Source organism: Salmo trutta, chromosome 25 (genome assembly GCF_901001165.1).
Source record: "Salmo trutta chromosome 25, fSalTru1.1, whole genome shotgun sequence".
In the NCBI taxonomy this organism is placed as follows: domain Eukaryota; kingdom Metazoa; phylum Chordata; class Actinopteri; order Salmoniformes; family Salmonidae; genus Salmo; species Salmo trutta.
The window spans coordinates 1,169,314-1,189,540 of record NC_042981.1 but is presented as its reverse complement, the minus strand read 5'-3'; the positions used below and the strand labels follow the sequence as shown (position 1 = coordinate 1,189,540).

The window sequence follows — 20,227 nt, the reverse complement described above, 5'->3', positions numbered from 1 at the left end:
AACTTTCACAGGTCAGGTAACTCTATCTAATGGTAGATACACTAAACCAACTTTCACAGGTCAGGTAACTCTATCTAATGGTAGATACACTAAACCAACTTTCACAGGCCAGGTAACTCTATCTAATGGTAGATACACCAAACCAACTTTCACAGGTCAGGTAACTCTATCTAATGGTAGATACACTAAACCAACTTTCACAGGTCAGGTAACTCTATCTAATGGTAGATACACCAAACCAACTTTCACAGGTCAGGTAACTCTATCTAATGGTAGATACACTAAACCAACTTTCACAGGCCAGGTAACTCTATCTAATGGTAGATACACTAAACCAACTTTCACAGGCCAGGTAACTCTATCTAATGGTAGATACACCAAACCAACTTTCACAGGTCAGGTAACTCTATCTAATGGTAGATACACCAAACCAACTTTCACAGGTCAGGTAACTCTATCTAATGGTAGACCAACTTTCACAGGTCAGGTAACCCTATCCAAAGCTAGATACACCAAACCAACTTTCACAGGTCAGGTAACTCTATCTAATGGTAGATACACCAAACCAACTTTCACAGGACAGGTAACTCTATCTAATGGTAGATACACTAAACCAACTTTCACAGATCAGGTAACTCTATCTAATGCCACAAAATACTTTGAAAGAGCTGAAGCGAGTCACACAATTTTTCTTCATGGATAATTACCATCTAATAATTGATATTATTATTAGGATATTATTACAATTCCCCTTCCATTCATTAATTATTTTGTCTGCATGTTTATTCAACGTTTGGATAAAAGGAAAACATGCCATGAATTAAGAACAATATAATGAGATGTATTTATTCAAATCGCTTTGAGAAAAATAATTACCGTTCTTACCTAATGGAAGTCTATAGCCGACAAAACAAAACAATACCATTACATTCAATATTGTTTAGATAATCAAATAGTTTAGGCCTCAAACTTAAATAAATCATCCCCATTTATTTAGTCAAACTGTTTCCTGTTTACCTGTTAACTGGTTTACCCTTTATTTATATGGCCTGTGTATGGTCTAATGAACGAAAGCCTGAATTAATGTAATCATTAAATTAATTATCGAAAACAAATAAGTCTACCTGCTTGTCGTCCTTCCAAACTGGCGATTTCCCTCGCGCAGCTTCCTGTTTCCACCATGGTGCTTTAGCCTTGTCGAAACCACTGTATTTCTCTGGGTTTTTGGCCGACGTTAATCATTTTCGTGTGAGCTAGACTATCCAGAGAAAGTAAACTCGGCAACGTGTCGTACTCTCACGAGAGGAGAGGGAATATAAGCTTTGGATGTGGAATAAGGAACACTTCCCGGATCCTAAACCCTCTCAATGCATGCGTGACTGGTAGCCTTTAGCTTCGCCGCTCAAAGAATGGAATTCTTAACGCAACGCTCCTGGGATGTAAAAAATTTATTATCGTGATATAAAATCTTTCTGAACCTCAGGTTGTATTTTTTATTTTTCTATTCCACCAGAAAGCAGATTTATTTGCACCTCATCTGAGGGAACTGTGGGTATCCCAACTTGGTAGAGGATAACCCAGTCTACACTGAGTAGAGGATAACCCAGTCTACACTGAGTAGAGGATAACCCAGTCTAGTAGAGGATAACCCAGTCTAGTAGAGGATAACCCAGTCTACACTGAGTAGAGGATAACCCAGTCTAGTAGAGGATAACCCAGTCTACACTGAGTAGAGGATAACCCAGTCTAGTAGAGGATAACCCAGTCTACACTGAGTAGAGGATAACCCAGTCTAGTAGAGGATAACCCAGTCTACACTGAGTAGAGGATAACCCAGTCTAGTAGAGGATAACCCAGTCTAGTAGAGGATAACCCAGTCTACACTGAGTAGAAGATAACCCAGTCTACACTGAGTAGAGGATAACCCAGTCTAGTAGAGGATAACCCAGTCTACACTGAGTAGAGGATAACCCAGTCTAGTAGAGGATAACCCAGTCTACACTGAGTAGAGGATAACCCAGTCTACACTGAGTAGAGGATAACCCAGTCTACACTGAGTAGAGGATAACCCAGTCTAGTAGAGGATAACCCAGTCTAGTAGAGGATAACCCAGTCTACACTGAGTAGAGGATAACCCAGTCTAGTAGAGGATAACCCAGTCTACACTGAGTAGAGGATAACCCAGTCTACACTGAGTAGAGGATAACCCAGTCTAGTAGAGGATAACCCAGTCTACACTGAGTAGAGGATAACCCAGTCTAGTAGAGGATAACCCAGTCTACACTGAGTAGAGGATAACCCAATCTACACTGAGTAGAGGATAACCCAGTCTAGTAGAGGATAACCCAGTCTAGTAGAGGATAACCCAGTCTACACTGAGTAGAGGATAACCCAGTCTAGTAGAGGATAACCCAGTCTACACTGAGTAGAGGATAACCCAGTCTAGTAGAGGATAACCCAGTCTACACTGAGTAGAGGATAACCCAGTCTACACTGAGTAGAAGATAACCCAGTCTAGTAGAGGATAACCCAGTCTACACTGAGTAGAGGATAACCCAGTCTAGTAGAGGATAACCCAGTCTAGTAGAGGATAACCCAGTCTACACTGAGTAGAGGATAACCCAGTCTAGTAGAGGATAACCCAGTCTACACTGAGTAGAGGATAACCCAGTCTAGTAGAGGATAACCCAGTCTAGTAGAGGATAACCCAGTCTACACTGAGTAGAGGATAACCCAGTCTACACTGAGTAGAGGATAACCCAGTCTACACTGAGTAGAGGATAACCCAGTCTACACTGTGGTAGAGATGTGAAATATGTGATGAAAGCCCAGCAGCTCTATTTGATCAGCTTCTATCTGAAGGCCATCAGACTGTTAAACAGCCATCACTACCTCAGAGAGACTGAAAAACAGCTTCTATCTGAAGGCCATCACACTGCCAAACAGCCATCACTAACTCAGAGACTCTGAAAAACAGCTTCTATCTCCAGACCATCAGACTGCTAAACAGCCATCACTACCTCAGAGAGACTGCTGTCTACATGGAGACCCAATCACTGGCCACTTTAATAATTGTATCACTAGCCACTTTAAACAATGCCACTTTATATAATATTTACATTATACCCTACGTTACTCATCTCATTTGTATATACTGTACTATATACTATCTACTGCATCTTGCCTATGCCGTTCGGCCATCACTCATTTATATATTTATATATTCTTATTCCATTCCTTCACTTAGATGTGTGTGTATTAGGTAGTTGTTGTGGAATTGGTAGATTACTTGTTAGATATTACTGAACTGTCAGAACTAGAAGCACAAGCATTTCGCTACACTCGCATTAACACCTGCTAAACATGTGTATGTGACAAATACAATTTGATTTGATGTCACAAGTTATAGAAAATTGACATTCAAAAATATGTGGTTCTCATGAGGAGGAACGTGTCCTCAAAATGGCCAACAGACCACTCAGGTGAGGTGTTATAGTAGTAACAACAGACCACTCAGGTGAGGTGTTATAGTAGTAACAACAGACCACTCAGGTGAGGTGTTATAGTAGTAACGACAGACCACTCAGGTGAGGTGTTATAGTAGTAACGACAGACCACTCAGGTGAGGTGTTATAGTAGTAACGACAGACCACTCAGGTGAGGTGTTATAGTAGTAACAACAGACCACTCAGGTGAGGTGTTATAGTAGTAACAACAGACCACTCAGGTGAGGTGTTATAGTGGTAACAACAGACCACTCAGGTGTTATAGTAGTAACAACAGACCACTCAGGTGAGGTGTTATAGTAGTAACAACAGACCACTCAGGTGAGGTGTTATAGTAGTAACAACAGACCACTCAGGTGAGGTGTTATAGTGGTAACAGACCACTCAGGTGAGGTGTTATAGTAGTAACAACAGACCACTCAGGTGAGGTGTTATAGTAGTAACAACAGACCACTCAGGTGAGGTGTTATAGTGGTAACAACAGACCACTCAGGTGAGGTGTTATAGTAGTAACAACAGACCACTCAGGTGAGGTGTTATAGTAGTAACAACAGACCACTCAGGTGTTATAGTAGTAACAACAGACCACTCAGGTGAGGTGTTATAGTAGTAACAACAGACCACTCAGGTGAGGTGTTATAGTAGTAACAACAGACCACTCAGGTGAGGTGTTATAGTAGTAACAACAGACCACTCAGGTGAGGTGTTATAGTAGTAACAACAGACCACTCAGGTGAGGTGTTATAGTAGTAACAACAGACCACTCAGGTGAGGTGTTATAGGAGTAACAACAGACCACTCAGGTGAGGTGTTATAGTGGTAACAACAGACCACTCAGGTGAGGTGTTATACTAGTAACAACAGACCACTCAGGTGAGGTGTTATAATGGTAACGACAGACCACTCAGGTGAGGTGTTATAGTGGTAACAACAGACCACTCAGGTGAGGTGTTATAGTGGTAACAACAGACCACTCAGGTGAGGTGTTATAGTAGTAACAACAGACCACTCAGGTGAGGTGTTATAGTGGTAACAACAGACCACTCAGGTGAGGTGTTATAGTGGTAACAACAGACCACTCAGGTGAGGTGTTATAGTGGTAACAACAGACCACTCAGGTGAGGTGTTATAGTAGTAACAACAGACCACTCAGGTGAGGTGTTATAGTAGTAACAACAGACCACTCAGGTGAGGTGTTATAGTAGTAACAACAGACCACTCAGGTGAGGTGTTATAGTGGTAACAACAGACCACTCAGGTGAGGTTTTATAGTAGTAACAACAGACCACTCAGGTGAGGTGTTATAGTAGTAACAACAGACCACTCAGGTGAGGTGTTATAGTAGTAACAACAGACCACTCAGGTGAGGTGTTATAGTAGTAACAACAGACCACTCAGGTGAGGTGTTATAGTAGTAACAACAGACCACTCAGGTAAGGTGTTATAGTAGTAACAACAGACCACTCAGGTGAGGTGTTATAGTAGTAACAACAGACCACTCAGGTGAGGTGTTATAGTAGTAACAACAGACCACTCAGGTGAGGTGTTATAGTAGTAACAACAGACCACTCAGGTGAGGTGTTATAGTAGCAACAACAGACCACTCAGGTGAGGTGTTATAGTAGTAACAACAGACCACTCAGGTGAGGTGTTATAGTGGTAACAACAGACCACTCAGGTGAGGTGTTATAGTGGTAACAACAGACCACTCAGGTGAGAGTGTTATAGTGGTAACAACAGACCACTCAGGTGAGGTGTTATAGTAGTAACAACAGACCACTCAGGTGAGGTGTTATAGTAGTAACAACAGACCACTCAGGTGAGGTGTTATAGTAGTAACAACAGACCACTCAGGTGAGGTGTTATAGTAGTAACAACAGACCACTCAGGTGAGGTGTTATAGTAGTAACAACAGACCACTCAGGTGAGGTGTTATAGTAGTAACAACAGACCACTCAGGTGAGGTGTTATAGTAGTAACAACAGACCACTCAGGTGAGGTGTTATAGTGGTAACAGACCACTCAGGTGAGGTGTTATAGTGGTAACAACAGACCACTCAGGTGAGGTGTTATAGCAGTAACAACAGACCACTCAGGTGAGGTGTTATAGTGGTAACAACAGACCACTCAGGTGAGGTGTTATAGTAGTAACAACAGACCACTCAGGTGAGGTGTTATAGTAGTAACAACAGACCACTCAGGTGAGGTGTTATAGTAGTAACAACAGACCACTCAGGTGAGGTGTTATAGTAGTAACAACAGACCACTCAGGTAAGGTGTTATAGTAGTAACAACAGACCACTCAGGTGAGGTGTTATAGTAGTAACAACAGACCACTCAGGTGAGGTGTTATAGTAGTAACAACAGACCACTCAGGTGAGGTGTTATAGTAGTAACAACAGACCACTCAGGTGAGGTGTTATAGTGGTAACAACAGACCACTCAGGTGAGGTGTTATAGTAGTAACAACAGACCACTCAGGTGAGGTGTTATAGTGGTAACAACAGACCACTCAGGTGAGGTGTTATAGTAGTAACAACAGACCACTCAGGTGAGGTGTTATAGTAGTAACAACAGACCACTCAGGTGAGGTGTTATAGTAGTAACGACAGACCACTCAGGTGAGGTGTTATAGTAGTAACAACAGACCACTCAGGTGAGGTGTTATAGTAGTAACAACAGACCACTCAGGTGAGGTGTTATAGTAGTAACAACAGACCACTCAGGTGAGGTGTTATAGTAGTAACAACAGACCACTCAGGTGAGGTGTTATAGTGGTAACAACAGACCACTCAGGTGAGGTGTTATAGTGGTAACAACAGACCACTCAGGTGAGGTGTTATAGTGGTAACAACAGACCACTCAGGTGAGGTGTTATAGTAGCAACAACAGACCACTCAGGTGAGGTGTTATAGTAGTAACAACAGACCACTCAGGTGAGGTGTTATAGTAGTAACAACAGACCACTCAAGTGAGGTGTTATAGTAGTAACGACAGACCACTCAGGTGAGGTGTTATAGTAGTAACAACAGACCACTCAGGTGAGGTGTTATAGTAGTAACAACAGACCACTCAGGTGAGGTGTTATAGTAGTAACAACAGACCACTCAGGTGAGGTGTTATAGTAGTAACAACAGACCACTCAGGTGAGGTGTTATAGTAGTAACAACAGACCACTCAGGTGAGGTGTTATAGTGGTAACAACAGACCACTCAGGTGAGGTGTTATAGTAGTAACAACAGACCACTCAGGTGAGGTGTTATAGTGGTAACAACAGACCACTCAGGTGAGGTGTTATAGTGGTAACAACAGACCACTCAGGTGAGGTGTTATAGTGGTAACAACAGACCACTCAGGTGAGGTGTTATAGTAGCAACAACAGACCACTCAGGTGAGGTGTTATAGTAGTAACAACAGACCACTCAGGTGAGGTGTTATAGTAGTAACAACAGACCACTCAGGTGAGGTGTTATAGTAGTAACAACAGACCACTCAGGTGAGGTGTTATAGTAGTAACAACAGACCACTCAGGGAGGTGTCTTGAACACTGATATCGTGATAACCACTCACCTCGCGTCGCCGTGACGCCCAGCAGCTCTGTTTGATCTTCCAGACGACTGCCGCCACCAGGAGGAGGGACAGGAAACAGCTGGGAGGAAACAGGAAGAGGAAGAGTTAGCTACAGGAAGCTCATAGGAGGAAACAGGAAGAGGAACAGTTAGATCCAGGAAACAGCTGGGAGGAAACAGGGAGAGGAAGAGTTAGCTACAGGAAGCTCATAGGAGGAAACAGGAAGAGGAACAGTTAGATACAGGAAGCTCATGGGAGGAAACAGGAAGAGGAGCAGTTAGATACAGGAAGCAGCTGGGAGGAGACAGGAAGAGGAGAACTTAGAGACAGGAAGCTCATGGGAGGGGAGAGGAAGAGGATGAGTTAGAGACAGGAAGCTCATGGGAGGGGAGAGGAAGAGGAGGAGCCTGTCAGTCCGTAGGTAGACCCCCGCTGATCACAGTTACAACAAGAGGATGTCCCTTAGACCAGTGGTTCTCAAACCCCTACTCGAACTAGCTCATCTGATTCCCTCAGTCAAAAGGTTATCAAGTTGAATCAGGTGAACCGGCCGTGGAATAGTTCTTAATAACATGGAGGTCCCAGAGGAGAGCTTTGAAACCCTGCTCTAAACATCAGTGTAAATCAGAGTAGATCCCAGAACCTCTGGAACAGAATACAAAACTCCAGAAGAGAGAGCAAAGTAGAGAGAACCTGAAAATCTAATTCACTGTGGCGTGTGTGTGTGTGTGTGTGTGTGTGTGTGTGTGTGTGTGTGTGTGTGTGTGTGTGTGTGTGTGTGTGTGTGTGTGTGTGTGTGTATGTGTGTGTGTGTGTGTGTGTGTGGTGTGTAATTCAGTGTGCGTAGAGAAAACATGACATCACACCCACAGAGGTTCTTCCAGAATAACACAGCTGGCAGACTGACAGGAAGGAGTGTGTAAATACTCCAGACTCCATTCCCTAGCCTGGATTAACACTGTCGTTGGCTCTCAACTAAAGGGCAGGGTTACAGCAGCACACAGAGCTATCACAGACAACCCTGACGCTAATGCCGAAGACGGGAACAAGTACAAGAAGTCCCGCAATGAGCTCCGCAGAGTCATCAAATGAGCAAAAGGACAAGGTGTAATCTGTAATCGTATTACACAGGCTCCGGCGCCAGGCCCTATGTGGCAAAGGGTTACAGTCCATTACGGATTACAAAGGCTCTTTAATCAGGTAAACAGCAGCAAGGCCGCAGGCCCCCACTGTACTGCAAGGCGCTTTCTCAGAGCAAGGCACAGATCAGCTGGCTGGCATATTCACAGTCATTTTCAATCTCTCCTTAGCCCAGTCTGTAATGTTTCTCTCCTTGTCCCAGTCTGTAATGTCCAATCTCTCCTTGTCCCAGTCTGTAATGTCCAATCTCTCCTTAGCCCAGTCTGTAATGTCCAGACTCTCCTTGTCCCAGTCTGTAATGTCCAATCTCTCCATGTCCCAGTCTGTAATGTCCAGACTCTCCTTATCCAGTCTGTAATGTCCAATCTCTCCTTGTCCCAGTCTGTAATGTCCAATCTCTCCTTGTCCCAGTCTGTAATGTCCAATCTCTCCTTAGCCCAGTCTGTAATGTCCAATCTCTCCTTGTCCCAGTCTGTAATGTCCAATCTCTCCTTATCCCAGTCTGTAATGTCCAATCTCTCCTTGTCCCAGTCTGTAATGTCCAATCTCTCCTTGTCCCAGTCTGTAATGTCCAATCTCTCCTTGTCCCAGTCTGTAATGTCCAACCTCTCCTTGTCCCAGTCTGTAATGTTTCTCTCCTTGTCCCAGTCTGTAATGTCCAATCTCTCCTTGTCCCAGTCTGTAATGTCCAATCTCTCCTTGTCCCAGTCTGTAATGTCCAATCTCTCCTTGTCCCAGTCTGTAATGTCCATGTTTCAAAATGTAAATGTAAAATGTAAATGTTAAGATGGCCACCATCCTTCCTGTTCCTAAGAACTCTAAGGCTACCTGACACAATGACTGCCACCCTGTATCCGTCACGTCTGTAATCGTGAAGTGCTTTGAGAGGCTATGGCCCACATTAACTCTACCATCCCAGACACCCTGGACCCCCACTGCAATTTACATACGGCCCCCAACAGATCCACAGATGACGCAAATCTCAATTGTTCTCCACACTGCCCTTTCCCACGTGGATAAGAGGAATGCCGTTCCTAGACTACAGCTCAGCGTTCAACACCATTGTCCCATCACAAGCTCGTCACCAAGCTTAGGACTCTGGGTCTGAACACTTCCCCTCTGCAACTGGATCCTGGACTTCCTGACGGGGCCGCCCCCCAGGTAGTAAGGGTAGGTAACAACACCTCCACAACGCTGACCCTTAACACAGGGGCCCCACAAGGGTGTGTGTTTAGTCCCCTCCTGTACTCCCTGTTCACCCACGACCGTGTGGCCACGTAGGACTCCAACACCATTATCAAGTTCGCTGATGACGCGACGGTGGTAGGCCTGATCAGCCTACAGAGAGGAGGTCAGTGACCTGGCAGAAACCAGCAAAAACCTCTCCCTCAACATCAGCAAGACCAAGGAGCTGATTGTGGACTACAGGAAACAACTCCATTCACATCGACAGGGCGAGAGGAGCAGAGTCAAGCAGCTTCAAGTTCCTCGGTGTCCAAATCTCACTAAAGATTTAAAATGGTTCAAACACACACACACACACACACAGTGTTGAAGAAGGCACAACCATAGCCTCATCCACAGCAGGAGGTTGAACAAGTTTGACAGCTGCACCATTGAGAGCATAATGACTGGCTGCATCACTGCTCGGTATGGCAACAGCACCGCCCTGGTTCGCATGGCGCTTCAGAGGGTTGTGGCCTAGTACATTCACTGGGGCCGAGCTTCCTGCCATCCAAGACCTCTATACCAGGCGGTGTGAAAAGAAGGCCTGGAAAATCGTCACAATGAGGATGATCAGATCAGGCCTCCCAAAGGGACTGGACTACCACAATGAGGATGACCAGATCAGGCCTCCCAAAGGGACTGGACTACCACAATGAGGATGACCAGATCAGGCCTCCCAAAGGGACTGGACTACCACAATGAGGATGATCAGATCAGGCCTCCCAAAGGGACTGGACTACCACAATGAGGATGACCAGATCAGGCCTCCCAAAGGGACTGGACTACCACAATGAGGATGACCAGATCAGGCCTCCCAAAGGGACTGGACTACCACAATGAGGATGACCAGATCAGGCCTCCCAAAGGGACTGGACTACCACAATGAGGATGACCAGATCAGGCCTCCCAAAGGGACTGGACTACCACAATGAGGATGACCAGATCAGGCCTCCCAAAGGGACTGGACTACCACAATGAGGATGACCAGATCAGACCTCAAAGGGACTGGACTACCACGATGAGGATGACCAGATCAGGAACCAAGGGACTGGACTACCACAATGAGGACAACCAGATCAGACCTCCAAGGGACTGGACTACCACGATGAGGATGACCAGATCAGGCCTCTAAGGGACTGGACTACCACAATGAGGATGACCAGATCAGGCCTCCAAGGGACTGGACTACCACGATGAGGATGACCAGATCAGGCCTCCAAGGGACTGGACTACCACGATAAGGATGATCAGATCAGGCCTCCCAAAGGGACTGGACTACCACAATGAGGATGACCAGATCAGGCCTCCCAAAGGGACTGGACTACCACAATGAGGATGACCAGATCAGACCTCAAAGGGACTGGACTACCACGATGAGGATGACCAGATCAGGAACCAAGGGACTGGACTACCACAATGAGGACAACCAGATCAGACCTCCAAGGGACTGGACTACCACGATGAGAATGACCAGATCAGGCCTCCAAGGGACTAGACTACCACAATGAGGATGACCAGATCAGGCCTCCAAGGGACTGGACTACCACGATGAGGATGACCAGATCAGGCCTCCAAGGGACTGGACTACCACAATGAGGATGACCAGATCAGGCCTCCAAGGGACTGGACTACCACGATGAGGATGACCAGATCAGGCCTCCAAGGGACTGGACTACCACAATGAGGATGACCAGATCAGGCCTCCAAGGGACTGGACTACCACGATGAGGATGACCAGATCAGGCCTCCAAGGGACTGGACTACCACAATGAGGATGACCAGATCAGGCCTCCCAAAGGGACTGGACTACCACAATGAGGATGACCAGATCAGGCCTCCAAGGGACTGGACTACCACAATGAGGATGACCAGATCAAGATGGAATCAACAGACTCGACTGAAGATCCAGCATGATCTGATACAGGTCTCTCCTGGAGAATTACCATCTTGTAGGTTTTCTTCAACTCTAATCAAGTGCACCTGATACAAATCAAACTTTATTTGTCACATGCGTCGAATACAACAAGTGTAGACCTTATCGTGAAACGCTTACTTACAAGCCCTTAACCAACAATACAGTTCAAGATGAGTTAAGAAAATATTTACCAAATAAACTAAAGTAAAAAATAATAAAAAAGTACAGAGTCAGCGTGCGGTAGGTACAGGTTAGTTGAGGTAATATGTACATGTAGGTAGGGGTGAAGTGACTATGCATTGATAATAAACAGCGAGTAGCAGCAGTGTACAAAACAAAACAAATGGAGGGGGAGGGGGGTCAATGTAAATAGTCTGGTAGCCATTTGATTAACTGTTCAGCAGTCTTCTGGCTTGGGGGTAGAAGCTGTTAAGGAGCCTTTTGGTCCTAGACTTGGCGCACTGGTACCGCTTGCCGTGTGGTAGCAGAGAAAACAGTCTATGACTTGGCTGTCTGGAGTCTCTGACAATTTTATGGGCATCCTTCTGACACCGCCTATTATATAGGTCCTGGATGTCAGGAAGCTTGGCCCCAGTGTTGTACTGGGCCGTACGCACTACCCTCTGTAGCGCCTTACAGTCAGATGCCGGGAAGAAGAGAGGGGGAAGAGAGGGGGAGGTGGAGGGCTGAGGAGGTCAGGGAAGAAGAGAGGGGGGAGGGCAGGGAAGAAGAGAGGGGGGAGGTCAGGGAAGAAGAGAGGGGGGAGAGAGGGGGAGGTGGAGGGCTGAGGAGGTCAGGGAAGAAGAGAGGGGGGAGGGCAGGGAAGAAGAGAGGGGGGAGGGCAGGGAAGAAGAGAGGGGGGAGGTCAGGGAAGAAGAGAGGGAGGACGGCAGGGAAGAAGAGAGGGGGGAGGTCAGGGAAGAAGAGAGGGGGGAGGTCAGGGAAGAAGAGAGGGGGGAGGTCAGGGAAGAAGAGAGGGGGGAGGTCAGGGAAGAAGAGAGGGGGGAGGTCAGGGAAGAAGAGAGGGGGGAGGGCAGGAAAGAAGAGAGGGGGGAGGGCAGGAAAGAAGAAGGGTGGGAGGACGTCAGGGAGATAAGGGAAGGGGGGACGTCAGGGAGATAAGGGAAGGGGGGACGGCAGAGAGATAAGGGAAGGGAGGACGACAGGGAGATTAGGGAAAGGGGTGCCTGAGGAGGTCAGGGAAGAAGAGAGGGGGGAGGTCAGGGAAGAAGAGAGGGGGGACGGCAGGGAGATTAGGGAAAGGGGTGCCTGAGGAGAACTGGTAGAGACACGGTTGACATCAAAGAAAACATTGATTACTTCCAGGTTACGACCCCTCACGGTCAGGAGAAGGTGGAGACACAACATTCCTTCCAGGTGTCTGTATTACCAGGAGTTGGATTAGATACTCTGTCTGGAACTCTCCTTCCAGGTGTCTGTATACCAGGAGTTAGATGAGATACTCTGTCTGGAACTCTCCTTCCAGATGTCTGTATACCAGGAGTTAGGTTAGGTTAGATGAGATACTCTGTCTGGACAACAGAGCAGCCTACTCCTAATGCAAACTACCATTAAATACTCTCCTAATGCAAACTACCATTCAATACTCCTCTAATGCAAACTACCATTAAATACTCCTCTAATGCAAACTACCATTAAATACTCTCCTAATGCAAACTACCATTAAATACTCCTCTAATGCAAACTACCATTAAATACTCCTCTAATGCAAACTACCATTAAATACACCTCTAATGCAAACTACCATTAAATACTCCTCTAATGCAAACTACCATTAAATACTCTCCTAATGCAAACTACCATTAAATACTCCTCTAATGCAAACTACCATGCAAATACACCTCTAATGCAAACTACCATTAAATACACCTCTAATGCAAACTACCATTCAATACTCCTCTAATGCAAACTACCATTAAATACTCCTCTAATGCAAACTACCATTCAATACTCTCCTAATGCAAACTACCATTCAATACTCCTCTAATGCAAACTACCATTAAATACTCTCCTAATGCAAACTACCATTCAATACTCCTCTAATGCAAACTACCATTCAATACTCCTCTAATGCAAACTACCATTAAATACTCCTCTAATGCAAACTACCATTAAATACTCTCCTAATGCAAACTACCATTAAATACTCCTCTAATGCAAACTACCATTAAATACTCCTCTAATGCAAACTACCATTAAATACTCTCCTAATGTTTCACGTCCTGGCCAGTATAAGGGTTAATTGGTATTGTAGTTTGGTCAGGACGTGGCAGAGGGTATTTGTTTTATGTGGTTCAGGGTGGTGTTTTGGGAAAAGGGCGTTTGATTTAGTATTTCCGGGTTTATGGTTTATGATCTATGTTTAGGTAATTCTATGTCTAGTCTAGGTAGTCTGTGTTTCCATGGTTGATTAATTGGGGTTGGGACTCTCAATTGAAGGCAGGTGTTTTCTCTTTGCCTTTGATTGAGAGTCCCATATATTAGGGTGTGTTTGGGATTTGTGGGAGATTGTTTTTGCATTGCGTGTTTTTTTGAGCCTGCAAAACTGTCATTTGTCGTGCTTATTGTTTTCTTGTTTTCTCGTGTTCAACGATCTTTAATAAATTAAGAAAATGAACACCAACTCTACTGCGTATTGGTCCACACTTTCAGACGACGATTTCGCTATATCATCGGATGATGAAGTGCGTGACATAATGCAAACTACCATTAAATACTCCTCTAATGCAAACTACCATTAAATACTCTCCTAATGCAAACTACCATTAAATACTCCTCTAATGCAAACTACCATTAAATACTCTCCTAATGCAAACTACCATTCAATACTCCTCTAATGCAAACTACCATTAAATACTCCTCTAATGCAAACTACCATTCAATACTCCTCTAATGCAAACTACCATTCAATACTCTCCTAATGCAAACTACCATTAAATACTCTCCTAATGCAAACTACCATTAAATACTCCTCTAATGCAAACTACAATTAAATACTCCTCTAATGCAAACTACCATTAAATACTCCTCTAATGCAAACTACCATTCAATACTCCTCTAATGCAAACTACCATTAAATACTCTCCTAATGCAAACTACCATTCAATACTCTCCTAATGCAAACTACCATTAAATACTCCTCTAATGCAAACTACCATTAAATACTCCTCTAATGCAAACTACCATTAAATACTCTCCTAATGCAAACTACCATTAAATACTCCTCTAATGCAAACTACCATTAAATACACCTCTAATGCAAACTACCATTCAATACTCTCCTAATGCAAACTACCATTAAATTCTCCTCTAATGCAAACTACCATTAAATACTCCTCTAATGCAAACTACCATTAAATACTCTCCTAATGCAAACTACCATTAAATACTCTCCTAATGCAAACTACCATTAAATACTCCTCTAATGCAAACTACCATTCAATACTCTCCTAATGCAAACTACCATTAAATACTCCTCTAATGCAAACTACCATTCAATACTCTCCTAATGCAAACTACCATTCAATACTCCTCTAATGCAAACTACCATTCAATACTCTCCTAATGCAAACTACCATTCAATACTCCTCTAATGCAAACTACCATTAAATACTCTCCTAATGCAAACTACCATTAAATACTCCTCTAATGCAAACTACCATTCTATACTCTCCTCATGCAAATTACCATTAAATACTATTCTAATGCAAACTACCATTAAATACTATTCTAATGCAAACTACCATTAAGGTCTCCTGAGTGGCACAGCGGTCTAAGGCACTGCATCGCAGTGCTAGCTGCATTACTACAGATCCTGGTTCGGTCCCAGGCTGTGTCGGGTTTTGCCGGCCGGGTTGTCCCATCGCGCTCTAGCGACTCCTGTGGCGGGCCGGGGGCAGTGCATGCTGACACGGTCGCCAGGTGTACGGTGTTTCCTCCGACACATTGGTGCGGCTGGCTTCCGTGTTAAGCGGGGCGGCTTGGCTGGGTCGTGTTTCAGAGGATGCAGAGGACTCTCGACCTTTGCCTCTCCTGAGTCTGTAGGGGAGTTGCAGTGATGGGACAAGACTGTAACTACCAATTGGATACCACAAAAATGTGGTAAAAAAAATGAAACATTTATAATAATACAATTAGTGTCTCCTGTCTTGGCTCAATAAAACCAGGAGGACATTATTTGTGCGTACGTAAGACTCACACTCTCGTTTGTTTTACTATACTCAGGGTTCATACACATTTTGACAGATGGACTTTCATTACATTTTACTCATTTTAGCAGACGCTCTTATTCAGAGCGACTTACAGTGGTGAATGCATACATTTCATTTCATGCATTTTTTTGTACTGGCCCCCCGTGTGAATCGAACCCACAACCCTGGCGTTGCACACACCATGCTGGCGTTGCAAACACCATGCTCTACCAACTGAGCCACAGGGAAGGCCCTGACTTTTCCATGAATTTTAACCACATTTCCATGACCAACAATTGGTGGCGTCTCTATGTACGTAAAGGATAAAAGTAAGGATAATGTGGTATCGACACTGGGAGGTTGCTCTCTGATCCCACATACCATCTGCTGTTACTGTGCAAGGCACTTAGACGGCCTGTTAAGCTACTGTATAAAACACAGCGGTGATCAACCCTCAGTCTGGAGAGTTACTGGGTGTTGCAGGCTTTTGATCCAGCCCTGCTCAAACAGTGAATTTCTAAAATGTTTGTTAGATGGGGGGGGCTAATAAAAATAAATATGAAATAAAATAATACAAATATTATAATAAATATGAAATAAAAGAATAAAAGCCTGCAGACCCAGTATCTCTCCCGGAGGACAGTTGACCACCCAATATATCAAAGATGGCTACTAATGTTTTAATTAAGCTGAAGCAAGCACAGCATTTTTTTTCTTCAGGAAATGTACACTCTTGTTCAAATGTTTGGGGTCACTTAGAAATGTCCTTGTTTTTATAAGAAAAACACAGTTTTTGTTCGTTAAAATAACATCAAATTGATCAGAAATACAGTGTAGACATTGTTAACGTTGTAAATGACTATTGTAGCTGGAAACGGCTGATTTTTAATGGAATATCTACATAGGCGTACAGAGGCCCATTATCAGAAACCATCACTCCTGTGTTCCAATGGCACATGTGTTAACTAATCCAAGTTTTTTATTTTAAAAGGCTAATTGATTATTAGAAAACCCTTTTGCAATTATGTTAGCACAGCAGAAAAACGTTGTCCTGATTAAAGAAGCAATAAAACTGGCCTTCTTTAGACTAGTTGAGTATCTGGAGCATCAGCATTTGTGGGTTCAATTACAGGCTAAAAAAAATGGCCAGAAACAAAGCACTTTCTTCTGAAACTCGTCAGTCTATTCTTGTTCTGAGAAATGAAGGCTATTCCATGCAAGAAATTGCCAAGAAACTGAAGATCTCGTACAACGCTGTGTACTACTCCCTTCACAGAACAGAGCAAACTGGCTCTAACCAGAATAGAAAGAGGAGTGGGAGGCCCCGGTGCACAACTGAGCAAGAGGAGAAGTACATTAGAGTATCTAGTTTGAGAAACAGATGACTCACAATTGTTCAACTGGCAGCTTCATTAAATAGTACCCGCAAAACACCAGTCTCAACGTCAACAGTGAAGAGGCGACTCCAGGATGCTGGCCTTCTTGGCAGAGTTCCTCTGTCCAGTATCTGTGTTCTTTTGCCCATCTTAATCGTTTTTTTTTTATTGGCCAGTCTGACATATGGATTTCTCTTTGCAACTCTGTATAGCTCTTCTAAGGGAGTATGCGATTACACTTGTTCGGTTCGCCTAGCCGAGTTCGAAATCAAAAACCGGGGATAGATTGCAGCATTCGCACAAAACTGAACGGACGAACCATAGCAAGGTGACTGGGAACATGGATGTGTACAAACAGACAAGCTATGCCTTCCGTAAGGCAATCAAAGAGGTAAAACAACAGTACAGAGACAAAGGGAAAACCAGGCAGACACCGACGCCTTGGCCCCGGACAAGCTAAACACCTTCTTTGCCCGTTTCGAGGAAAACTCAAGAGCACTGTCACCCTTGCAAGGCTGCTCGCCCAGATGGCATCTGTAGCCGCGTTGGGGGGGGGGGGGTCTTGGACTTCCTGATGGGCCGACCACAGGTGGTGAAGGTAGGCAGCACTCAACGTCAACAAAACAAAGGAGATGATCGTGGACTTCAGGAGACAGCAGAGAGAGCAGGCCCCCACCCACATCAACGGGACCGCGAACATCTTTAAGTTCCTCGGCGTGCGCATCACTGACAACCTGAAAAGGTGCAACAGCGCCTCTTCAACCTAAGAAAGCTGAAGAAATTTGCCTTGGCCCATCAGACCCTCACACACTTCTACAGATGCACCATTGAGAGCATCCTGTCGGTCTGGTATGGCAATAGCACCGTTCGCAACCACAGGGCTCTCCAGAAGGTGGTGAGGTCAGCCCAACGCATCACCGGGGGCACACTGCCTGCACCTGGTGTCAGGAAAGGCCATGGAAGATTTGCTTACAAGCTAAAACTAAAGCAGGAAGTACCAGTGACTCGCTCAATACGGAAGTGGTCAGGTGACGCGGATGCTACGCTACAGGACTGTTTTGCTAGCACAGACTGGAACATGTTCCGGATTTCATCCAATGGCATTGAGGAGTATACCACCTCAGTCATCGGCATCATCAATAAGTGCATCGACGACGTCGTCCCCACAGTGACCGTACGTACAAATCCCAACCAGAAGCCATGGATTACAGGCAATATCTGCATTGAGTTAAAGGCTAGAGCTGCCGCTTTCAAGGAGCAGGACACTAATCCAGACACTTATAAGAAATCCCGCTATGCCCTCTGACGAACCATCAAACAGGCAAAGCGTCAATACAGGATTAAGACGGAATCCTACAACACCGGCTCTGATGCTCATCGGATGTTGGCAGGGCTTGAAAACTATTACAGACAACAAAAGGAAACCCAGACGCGAGCTGCCCAGTGACGTGAGCCTATCAGACGAGCTAAATGCCTTTTATGCTCGCTTCGAGGCAAGCAACACTGAAGCATGCACGAGAGCACCAGCTGTTCTGGATGACTGTGTGATAACGCTCTCGGTAGCTGATGTGAGCAACACCTTTAAATAGCTCAATATTCACAAAGACGCGGGGCCAGACGGATTACCAGGACGTGTCCTCAAAGCATACGCTGACCAACTGTCAAGTGTCTTCACTGACATTTTCAACCTCTCCCTGACTGAGTCTGTAATGCCTACATGTTTCAAGCAGACCACCATAGTCCCTGTGCCCAATGAAGTGAAGGTAACCTGCTTAAATGATTACTGCCCGTAGCACTCACGTCAGTAGCCATGAAGTGCTTTGAAAGGCTGGTCATGGCTCACATCAACACCATCCTCCCGGATACCCTAGAACCACTCCAATTTGCATACCGCCCCAACAGATCCACAGATGACGCAATCTCTATTGCACTCCACACTGCCCTTTCCCACCTTGACAAAAGGAACACCTATGTGAGAATGCTATTCATTGACTACAGCTCAGCGTTCAACACCATAGTGCCCTCAAAGCTCATCACTAAGCTAAGGACCCTGGGACTAAACACCACCCTCTGCAATTGGATCCTGGACTTCCTGACGGGCCGCCCCCAGCTGGTAAGGGTAGGCAACAACACGTATGCCACGCTGACCCTCAACACTGGAGCTCCCCAGGGGTGCGTGCTCAGTCCCCCCCTGTACTCCCTGTTCACTCATGACTTCATGGCCAGGCATGACTCCAACACCATTATTAAGTTGCTGACGACACAACAGTGGTAGGCCTGATCACCGACAACGATGAGACGGCCTATAGGGAGAAGGTCAGAGACCTGGCAGTGTGGTGTCAGGACAACAACCTCTCCCTCAATGTAAGCAAGACAAAGTAGCTGATCGTGGACAACAGGAAAAGGTGGGCCGAACAGGTCCCCATTAACATCAACGGGGCTGTAATGGAGAGGGTTGAGAGTTTCAAGTTCCAAACACAACAAGACAGTCGTGAAGAGGGCACGACAAAATCTATTCTCCCTCAGGAGACTGAAAAGATTTGTCATGGGTCCCCAGATCCTCAAAAAGTTCTACAGCTGCAGCATTGAGAGCATCCTGACTGGTTGCATCACTGCCTGGTACAGCGACCGCTCGGCATCTGACCGTAAGGCGCTACAGAGGGTAGTGAGTACAGCCCAGTACATCACTGGGGCCAAACTTCCTGCCATCCAGGACCTATATAATAGGCGGTGTCAGAGGAAAGCCCATAAAATTGTCAGAGACTCCAGTCACCCAAGTCATAAACTGTTTTCTCTGCTACCGCACGGCAAGCGGTACCGGAGAGCCAAATCTAGGATCAAAAGGCTGCTTAACAGCTTCTACCCCCAAGCCATAAAACTGCTGGACAATTAATCAAATGGCCACCGGACTATTTACAATGACACCCCCCCTCCATTTGTTTTGTACACTGCTGCTACTCGCTGTTTATTATCTCTGCATAGTCACTTCACCCCTACTTACATGTACAAATTACCTCAACTAACCTGTACCCCCACACACTGACACGGTACTGGTACCCCCTGTATATAGCCTTGTTATTGTTATGTTATTGTGTTACTTTTTATAATTTTTTTACTTTAGTTTATTTGGTAAATATTTTTTAACTCATCTTGAACTGCACTGTTGGTTAAGGGCTTGTAAGTAAGCATTTCTACACATGTCTACACATGTTGTATTCGACGCATGTGAGAAATACATTTTGATTTGATTGGATCATCAAGGACCTCTGCCAACCAAGCCAC

General features: G+C 45.1%; 1 protein-coding gene across 7 annotated transcripts in view; it reads right to left on the bottom strand.

Annotated features, from left to right (window-relative positions):
• The window catches only part of LOC115161816 (attractin), a 254,934-nt gene that overhangs the window by 65,407 nt on the left and 169,300 nt on the right, over window positions 1-20,227 (bottom strand). For all 7 annotated transcript variants that reach the window (XM_029712598.1, XM_029712600.1, XM_029712599.1 and 4 more), the window contains one exon: window positions 7,077-7,155. In XM_029712598.1, coding sequence (XP_029568458.1) covers window positions 7,077-7,155 — 79 coding nt within the window. The remainder of the gene's footprint in view (window positions 1-7,076; window positions 7,156-20,227) is intronic.